General features: G+C 41.7%; 1 protein-coding gene across 2 annotated transcripts; it reads left to right on the plus strand.

Annotated features, from left to right (window-relative positions):
• The first annotated feature begins 325 nt into the window (after positions 1-325).
• LOC134878873 (fibulin-1-like) lies at positions 326-9,409 on the plus strand. 2 transcript variants are annotated; one of them, XM_063905041.1, is made up of 17 exons: positions 326-548; positions 732-840; positions 1,380-1,515; positions 1,671-1,818; positions 2,623-2,691; positions 2,780-2,869; positions 3,011-3,148; positions 3,258-3,395; positions 3,469-3,612; positions 3,694-3,816; positions 4,474-4,599; positions 4,733-4,852; positions 4,964-5,095; positions 5,172-5,295; positions 7,926-8,068; positions 8,427-8,564; positions 8,715-9,409. In XM_063905041.1, exons 1-17 carry the CDS (start codon positions 464-466, stop codon positions 8,852-8,854), a joined length of 2,103 nt encoding a protein of 700 aa, XP_063761111.1. In that variant the 5' UTR covers positions 326-463; the 3' UTR covers positions 8,855-9,409. The 2 variants fall into 2 exon arrangements, with proteins under 2 accessions (XP_063761111.1, XP_063761112.1); XM_063905042.1 differs by lacking the exons at positions 7,926-8,068; positions 8,427-8,564; positions 8,715-9,409 and adding an exon at positions 5,568-6,822.
• Positions 9,410-9,798: the final 389 nt, after the last annotated feature.

The following is a 9,798-nucleotide window of genomic DNA, read 5'->3' on the forward strand; positions in this document are numbered from 1 at the left end:
TGCTGGGTTTTCCGTAACAATGCTTAAATAAATCTGCTAAACCGAGGCAATCGCGTAATTTTCTTCTGAAATAAGAAAAATGTCATATTTTGGACACTTTATGCTGTATAATTGTATTTTACTTTCTTCTTACAGTAGGCTTACATGTCTATGGAGTTTTAAGAATTATGTTTACCGACTTTTCAAAAACTCCGCTTTATCTTCTACCCAGTCAACATCTACTTTGGACTCACTATGCTAATTATCGACACAAATAAGTCCTATTATCGGCTGTGTTTGAATTATTCAGTGGCTCTGACACTTACACACAGCTCCGTCCACCCCGCCCTCTGTGTCGCATCTGAGATGTTCTTCACGGAGAGCTTTCACACACACACATACACACACACACACACACACCCACAGCTTTCATTTATCCGCCGATCAGTCCATTCATTTATTATAACCGTGACAACAAGAGGAGATGGGAGAAAAACCTCCAAAAGTGACTCCATGGGCCCTTTGGACCTTAATTTGCTTTTTTTTGTACGGAGTTCTGCATGGACAAGGTAAGAATTTGACTACTTTTTGTTGCGTAACTTTTAATACACGTTCTGATGTGGATATTCAAGCCTTTCCCCCCCCCCCCCCTCGTGTCTGAGTCCATTTTAATTAAATCTGACTTAGTCACAGGGACTCAGGGGCTGCCATCATTTGTAATAATGCCTCTGCTGTGTATTTCTAATCCTTAGATATTCAGGTTCCTACTGTACAAGAATGCTGTCAGGATGGAAGGGATCGGGCCCTGGGAGGACAACACTGTGATATCCTCCCCCTCCTTGCCATCTCCCACACCTGCCGGTAAAGCAACACCTGGTTTTTCAAAAGAGAATGTTAAAATTATGACCCAAGAAGGGACAAAGGAAGGCACAGCACAGAGGGAATGTGATGTTTTTGCGTATTTAACCGTTCAAAAAAGCGTTCCTTTGGGTATTCTTTGTCCAAACAGTAACAAAAATCTTCAAACTGTGTGAAAATGTATGTTCCTTGTATGAGCTAAGCCACAATTTGCAACAGTATGTTTAAAAGCAGGAAACACCCCCAGGGTTTGAAGCCCCAAATCATGTCCAAATAGTAACAACATACCGGTAAGTACAGGCGTAAAGTGCCCCCCCCAGCAGTTTTAACACTAAAGGGCCCTTTTTGACTGTAAGTACATGGAAGTGGTGATTGATAAAATAGAGAAACACCTGGTCTGCACATTGAGGTCAGAGAAGGGGACATTTGCAAAGGAAAGAAGATTTTTGATCATTAGTATTTTTAAACTAAATTCCAACGTATTACATCATAATAACTCTTCCAGTCAGTATGTCAATCAATAGCAATTTATGTTTTTACAGGATCGTTCAGGAGCAGTGCTGTGCAGCAGCAGCAGGAGACCAACTCTGTGACAAAGGCATGAAAATGGCCAAGGAGCAAGGGGCCTGTGAGCAGCCCTTCTTCCAGGGAGAACCCTGGGAAACCAAGATCTCTAAGGTCCTTCCTAATGTCAATATCTTTGACCTTTACACATCTCCTTGTTCTCACAATACACTTTATGTCAGTACATAGTGGGAATTGTTTCCCTGACAGTATCGAGATAAGATTCCTTCTTTACGACTGCTTTTCTCTATCCTCTGTCTCCTGTTCAGATGTGTTGTGACTGCTGTGTGCTGGGCCTAATGACAGCGAGCCGGGGATCAAGCTGCGAGCTCCTGGGTTTGTCTCTGGAGAGGCAGTGTGCACACACGGCTAAAAACTGCTGTGGCATAAACTCAGTGGAGAAAACCGAACAAACAGGTAATAGATCTTAACAATCTTTTGATTAGCTCCACTCTGTCTTATCATAAAAGCAGAGCTATCCCGGCTGTGTGGGACACTCAAAATGATCAGTGCTTACTTCATTTTTTGCAGTACGTAGTATTACTCAAGGCCTGTAAACAGGTTATGATGTGTAAAATCACTGACATTCTCAGTTGGCCCATGCTGCACCTCTCCACCTGGTTTTACACAAATCGGGCAAGTCGTTTTTCTGAAATCTTACTGACAATCACTCAAACAAACCAAACAGGAAACCAAATGATCTACTTGCTGGTGGTAGTAAACACTTTATTGACCTTTAGCAAAGTCACAACTTACAAGCCCTTTTATAAAGAGGACCTCATTAGAAAGTGTTTTCTAAGATTGTATTAGTTGGTAGCAAAACCATGACTCTTTGAGATTTAATTGGGCTTAAGCCAGTCCAAAGTATTGCGTCACAACAAAAAAAGGGTAGCGTCACTCGGAGAAAAGCCCTGTTTTCTAATAAACTGGATAAATGGCCTTGATGTGCCAGCTGTGGAGCAGATCCCTGGGATACAGCAGTACTCGCCAGGCTAATCTGGAGACACCTTGCCAAATGGTGTCTCAGGGCCAACTGGTGTTGTGGCTGGTAGCTTTTGTCGCCTAGCTGGCTTCAAGTGTAAATACAACCAAATGTGTGGGAAGGACAGAGCTGCAAAAACACTCCATTTGAGCTGTATTTGTGGACTGTAGTTATTTAGGGAATTTACATCTAAAATATAGTCATATTAGATTTTTGTAACGATGCCTTCATCTCCATAGCTCCAGTCACAACAAAGCCTGCCGCACATTTCACCACCAAGCCTCCAGAGGGATTGGACGGCTGTAGAGGTTTGGCACATTCACTTCTAAAATGATTTTAGTATTGTATTACAAACTGTAACGTCTATTATTCCATGTGTCTCTCCTCTGATTTCAGATTCCAATTGCTCACAGTTGTGTGTAGGGAATGGCACATGTGCTTGCCTTGATGGTTATCAACTGAAAAAGGATGAAGTGAGTTGTGTGGGTAAGTAATGTAAATCACACAGCATGAGTCTAATTATCTATTTGTTGAATTAGTGATTTCAGCCCTTACACGTGCCTATCTGTTAATCGACTCACTGAAATATTTCTTATCTTATTTTTGAGTTGATCTCTCTCTCCTCAGATTCTAACGAGTGTCTGACAGGCAATCACAACTGCGTCTCCGGCCAAGGCTGCATTAACACAGAGGGTTCCTTTCGCTGTCAGAGGGAAACCAGCTGCGGCACCGGGTATGAACTCAGAAATGACAACGTTTGCCACGGTAAAACTTCTTTCTAATCCTTTCACTTTTGTTTATTTGTACCAAGATCTCATCCTAAATTCAGTGTTTTAGTATTGCTTTTATTGTGTCTCCTCTTTGCTTGTTCCAGACATAGACGAGTGTACTTTGGGCTCCCATAACTGTGGAGCAAACTTTTTGTGCAGTAACACAGCAGGCTCTTTCCGCTGCTACCCAAGGGATAGTTGCCCAATCGGTTACATTCAGGACGCTGTGGGCAACTGTAACGGTCAGTTTAGTGTCATTGTCAAGGTCAAAACATGTAAAAAAATGTAGCTGTCTTCATGCAATGTTCTCCTCAGATGTAAACGAGTGTTTGGCCTATTCCAGTCCATGCCTGCCTGGCGAGACTTGTATCAACACAGAGGGCTCCCACACTTGTCGCAGGAACACAATCACCTGCGGACGAGGCTACCATCTGATTGAGGACGGCACGCGGTGTGAAGGTGGATTCTGTCACAATAAATATTCATTTCACCTCGCTCTCCCTTTATTCAGACGTGTAATTTCCCCTCTTCATGTTGCAGATGTGGACGAGTGTCGTACAGGGAATGTGTGCGGTGTCCATGGGTGTGTCAACCTAGTTGGAACGTACCGCTGTGAATGCAGAATTGGCTTCATCTTCAACAGTATCACCAAGCTGTGTGAAGGTGCAGTGCAAATTCATTACTGTATTTCAGTTTCTACTATAATATGGTATGTATGTCAGCTATGAAGTAGTGTTATCATGGTTATGGGGTTTGGTTAGTTTTATTTGGAAATGTATCTTCCTTCTTGTCTCTTGTCTGGCGTTACTTCCTGTGTTTGCCCTCCTGTGTCTGATTGCCTTCACCTGTTGCCCCAGTGTTTCTCCTCCCCTCTCCAGCTGTGTCTTGTCTTGTGATTACCCTTGTGTATTTAGTCTCTGTTCCCCTCTTGTTCCTTGTGCGGTTGTCACCAATGTTTCCTGCTGTTCCTGTCCCTGTGTTTACCCCGTATATCATGTCCCTGCTTATTAGTTGGTTGTTTTTGCTTTTTGTGTGTTTACATGACCTGGCCTTTTTGTTATCAGCTTTACTTTAAATAAAGCTCGGCCCCATACCTGCCTACTCTGTTCACTCTGCGCTTGGGTCCTGTCACCAAAACCCTGACAAGTGTATTTTATTTTCATGTGTTAGTTTTATAGTGTTGAATTGTTCCTAAAAGAAGTGCATTTTTGATTAGTGAAAATCACGAGCGATGCTTGGCTGAAGGTTATCCAAGTATTACCTGCAAGTGTGTGACAGAGGCTTCTGACTCTGAGATTCACAGACCCCTGTGTTCCTCAGATATCAATGAGTGCAGGCATTATCCTGTGCAACTCTGCGCCCACAAGTGTCAGAACACAGAGGGGTCCTACAAGTGCAGCTGCGCCACTGGCTTCCAACTGGCCCCCGACAGTAGAAACTGTGAAGGTAGATCTCTTCATTTCAGTCTCATTCACTTAGACTTATGTTAGGGATACACGATATTGCTGCTATATGTAAAAACCTCAAATGTGTTATAGTCTTTATGAATGCATTTTGTAAACTCTGTTCCCGCTCACAGATGTCAACGAGTGTGAAGCCAACCCTTGCAGCCAGGAGTGTGCAAACGTCTACGGCTCGTACCAGTGCTACTGTCGCCGTGGTTACCAACTGAGTGACATCGATGGGATAACTTGTGAAGGTAGTGTTTGTCTTCCGGGTTCTTATTCGTGTCACAAAACAAACATTCAAGTCCTCACATGAGAGCTAAAATAAGTTCGTCTAACCAGAATCTACTGTTTCCCGCTCACAGATATCGATGAGTGTGCTCTGCCTACTGGAGGTCACGTTTGCTCCTACCGCTGCTCCAACGCCCCGGGGAGTTTTTACTGTACCTGCCCACCCACAGGCTACACACTCGCACACAATGGACGCACGTGCCAAGGTCAGTTGACAAAGCATAGGTCAATGATAACTGAATTGTAAAATGTGTTATTTTATAAACCTTTGCTTGTTTTCAGACATTGATGAATGTGCCGCGGGAATCCATACTTGTTCTGTCACCGAAAGCTGCTTCAACATCCAGGGAGGATTTCGCTGTCTCTCCTTTGCATGTCCACAGAACTTCCGGCAAGCAGCACAGGGGTAAGAGCTGATGGCTACTTTGGTCATTGGTCATGACGAGATGTGTACTTAGTTTTTTATTAAGATGTCTCTTTTTACACCGTTTTTTCTTGTTTCACTCATTTCCTGTGTTAGATTTGTCTGGTTTGGCCTGCTGTGGACGTTTCAACACTCTTTTCTTAGTCTCTTGCCTTTCATATAGTATTTCATCTGTTATTTTCATCTTTTTCTACCATGCACGCAGCCGATTCTGCTTTCCATCCAATCAGTATTTCATTTCCCCCCCCTTTCAGCCGTTGCGACCGAGTCACTTGCGAGTTCAGGCGGGATCCTGCGTCGTGTTTCTTGCTCCCGCTGAGAATCTCCTTCTACAACATCAGCTTTCCAACCAACACCCCCGTCCCTGCTGTTGTTTTCCGAATGGGACCCTCTAACTCTGTCCCAGGAGACAAAATGCTGCTAAACATAGTGTCCGGAGACGAGAAAGGATACTTTGCCGTGCAGCAGCATGCACATGGAGGAGAGATCTCACTGCGCCGTAACCTTACCCTGTCGCAGGACTTCTTTCTGACCGTGGAAATGAGGTTGATTCGCTACGGGACGGCTCATCTGTATATGGCCAAGATTGCGGTGTTTATCACAAACGAGCAGCCCATCCGGCCTTCAAGAACATTTCCATATTAGAAGTCTGTGAAATAAAAAAAACAACCTATTATACCCAGTATGCATTTTTTACAAGGGTTTTTAAATGTGTTTTCATCCAGAGTTTATAAGTGGCTAATAAATAATTGTTGATCAGTGAAAATGCAAAAAAACGTAACAACTAATACGACTACCAGAGTCTTTTATGATGGACTGGGGTGACTATTTAGTTTTATAGCTTAATTCTTCTTCTCAGAATCGAGCTAAAAAGATGAATAGCATTCTCTGTCTGTAGACTGTGCTTTAAATGAAGCTATAAGCGAGCATCCGGTTAGCTTACTTTAGCATAAAGGAACAGCTAGCCTGGCTCTGTACAGCAAATACTCCAGAAGGTCACCGTGCTAAGGTTACTTATGCTAGGCTAAGCTACGTGGCTGCTGTTACGTTATATTACACAGACATGAGGATGGTATTGATTTTCTCTTTTTACTTTCAGCAAGACATGTTGTGAGGTCCCCCCCTAAAATACAAACAATACCTTTTAACACATTTTTGAGGTTATAAAAGCAAATTTGCGCATGAAAGCTCAGATGGATTTCTTTGAAAAAATGCCATGTCTTTTTATCTAATATTTCAACACTCAATGCCTTTTTTTAATTTACTCTAATGTATATATATGTTAAGAATATTAGGACATTTTACCACTAGATGGGGCTCATTATCTATTAAAGATCTCTACAACACTATGACAGGATTGTTCATGTGTAATAATTTGTACAGATGGCAGCTCACTCTTCCTCAGCTTCCCTTTATGTGTACTTTCTAAGTGATTGGAATTAAAGAAGTGACAGATAAAAATGGCTTTTTACTCTTTAATATTCAAGCACAAACACACACACCGGCAATGGTTTCTGCCCCTACTCTTCTGCTTCCTCCGCTGTGGTCATTTCTTATGTTGAAAGTAATTTTTCCTATGATCTGTTCCAAGTGTTCTCACCATAGGATCAAACAGGCCTGGCCTCGGCGGATCGCAAGAAAAATAAGCGTGGCACATATTTATGGGCACCTGGGGCTCGGCCAGCATGGGGTCTCAATTTGTGGTGGAGCAGCATTACAGCGCATATGATGGATAGTACTTTTAGTGTTGGTATTGGGTGGTTATCAGTTGATTTGCTGTAAATGATACCAAAAGGGCAGTAGCTGTGTTGGTCAGCTGGATAAATGCAGCCAGACACATTTTCCACCGTTCCGCTTTCCTCCTGTGGTTTTTATGGTTTAATACATATAGAGCTGATGAAAATGCAACAAAATGAAATATATGATCTAATCATTCTCTTAAATCTTTGAATCATATAACCACCAACCTACTTTCCAAAATGCCACACTAATTATTTCATGTATGTAAAAATAGTTACACGTTATATGAAATAATGATTGTATCTCTATTTGTCAGTTTTTTGGAGGGTTATACGTTTTTGGAAATGTTATTCTGCTGCGGATTCTGTCAATGATTTTTTTTCTGATTCTTCCTCATGAATATGATCACATGAAATTCTTACATACCCTTGCCTGGTTTTCCACCATCCCACTATGCTTTGTAACATTTCCCTGGTGAGGAATACCACACAACCCTCTCTGGTTTTGGCGTCATGCTTAGGGAATGACTTGGACTCACCTGCTTGCTGCTAATTATACAGCTCTGCTCCCTTGGTCGTTTTTGAGGTCACATTTGAAGTGCACAAACATAATTTTTGGTTGTGGAACCAGGGTTTGGACTCTGTCTAAAGCGCCCGTTCCATGGTTAACCATGCAGGTCTATGGGACTATTCAGGTGTTGCCAGTTTCTTTTTGCTCAATTTAACTGTTGAATCCTAAAAGTTGTTTCTTAGAAGTACTGTTGAATACAGTGTAGGTTGAATTTGTTACGATATCCCTTCTAAAGATCAGTTTTTTCTGTCCCTTGGTACATTTATATATCCCCCTTTTATCTGCATTTCCACACTTTTTAGATCCAGTGGAGATGCTTTGATCAACGTGCGCTGCATTAAGTCCTGCCACCCTCACGACATCAACTGCAATCTCAACCCCGTCCACCTCATCACCCACACCTCCCTCTCCCTGCCAACCTTCAGAGACTTCCATGATCCAGAGGGTAAGATAGGGGGGAGGACAGCAAGTCTTAGTATGTGTGCAGTGGTGTGCTGTAGTCTTTATATGATATCAAGTAAAAGTTACCCTAAACAAATGTTTTGTCGTTGTAAAATTGCCACCACTTTTTTATCTGAAGCAACACTGGTGTTAGGCCATAGTTGTAAGTTACACCAAAAATGCAATTATTAACATGAATAAATGTTATTCATTTTCAAATAGTCTTGGTTATTCTGAACACTTTTCAGCCAAGAACTGAAAGTGGTAAATAAGTAGCTTGTAAAAACTAATTCTAAGCTTTTTGCAGCCTCACTGAAAAATACAACTAAAGGCAAAATGTGCTTTTTTGTTTGTTCCAACAGAAATCGTTTACTTGCGGACGGTTACGCCAGCTATCCCTGATGTACCCAGCGCCACCGATGTGTTTTTCGACATCCTGTCTGGAGATGACCAGTTCTCTTTTGATGTGGAGAGACGCACCCACCAGGGCATGATTATGGGTAAGTGTTGAAACCTTGAAACCTTGAAACCATGATTATGGGTAAGTGTCCCTCATGAAAACCTATATCAAACATAGATACAGATGACTTACTCATAAGTCTCCCAAAACTGAATTTCACAAACTAATCCCAATCTGTGTCATCACTCAGGTGTGGTTCGGCAGGTGAAACCCATCATTGGCACAAGGGACCTTGTGATAGAGGTGGCTATGAACTATATCAAGTCAAGGGTTGTTTCTCATCGCAACATTGTCATCATCCATGTTTTCATCTCTGAGTTCTGGTTCTGAGTTCAGCTAAGAAGTTACGTCGCAATACATCGTTTGGCAACAGTTTTGAATGTTTCGGGTACCATACCTTATCTTACTGAACATGATGGTGGAAAAGATAAATCTTTGAATTTGGTTAATTTGCAGTGATTTAGAGGTACTGAAAACAGTTACAGAATCAGTTTGCAAACCATCAAGATCATAAGTAAGTTTTTTGAGGCATTAAATGCTCATTTCAGAATGCTAACATGCTTTCAGTGATAGTGCTACTAAGCTAATAATGCTAATATTTAGGAGGTATAACACCATGACAACCTCTCAGTTTAGTCTGTAAGCATGCTAACATTTGCAAATAGGACACTAAACCAGAAGCACGCTGACGCTGGTTTGAATGATAGAAATGCCAAATGTTTGCCAAGCTGTTTAATAGCTAATAGATATATATTTTAACCAACCAACCAACTGACATCTTTGTAATTGGGCCAAATCAACCAAAGTAATTTGCTCCATTTCAACCTTGATTGTGTTTTGTACCATCAGAATATCATGCCGTCTGTGAATAATAAAGACTGTGTGGTTAAATGTGTCCAATCTTTTTCACTAAAAAGAGATCAATACTCTACCGCTGCAGACTAAACCAATTGTCCTTTAGTTATCATAACTGTGGTTTCTAAAATAACTAAAAGCTGATAGGATTTCCTGTTATTCTGTAACTCAACTCTTCGGATTACCGATCAAAACCATACAACTTCCAGTTTGTGAGGTTATTTCCAGTTATTCCATTCAGAGAACTGAGTTGTGGGAATATTTTCCTGGGAATGTTTGGATCTTTTGATACCTCATCTTTAACCCTACAAATTGCTTGAGGTGAATACTTCTGACCATCCATAATCAACTCTTTTCCACAGTGATATGCCTTTCACCACTGCTGTGCTTTGCCCGGCCTGTGAAAACACAAGTCACAA

This window comes from Eleginops maclovinus, chromosome 17, assembly GCF_036324505.1.
Source record: "Eleginops maclovinus isolate JMC-PN-2008 ecotype Puerto Natales chromosome 17, JC_Emac_rtc_rv5, whole genome shotgun sequence".
Classification (NCBI taxonomy): domain Eukaryota; kingdom Metazoa; phylum Chordata; class Actinopteri; order Perciformes; family Eleginopidae; genus Eleginops; species Eleginops maclovinus.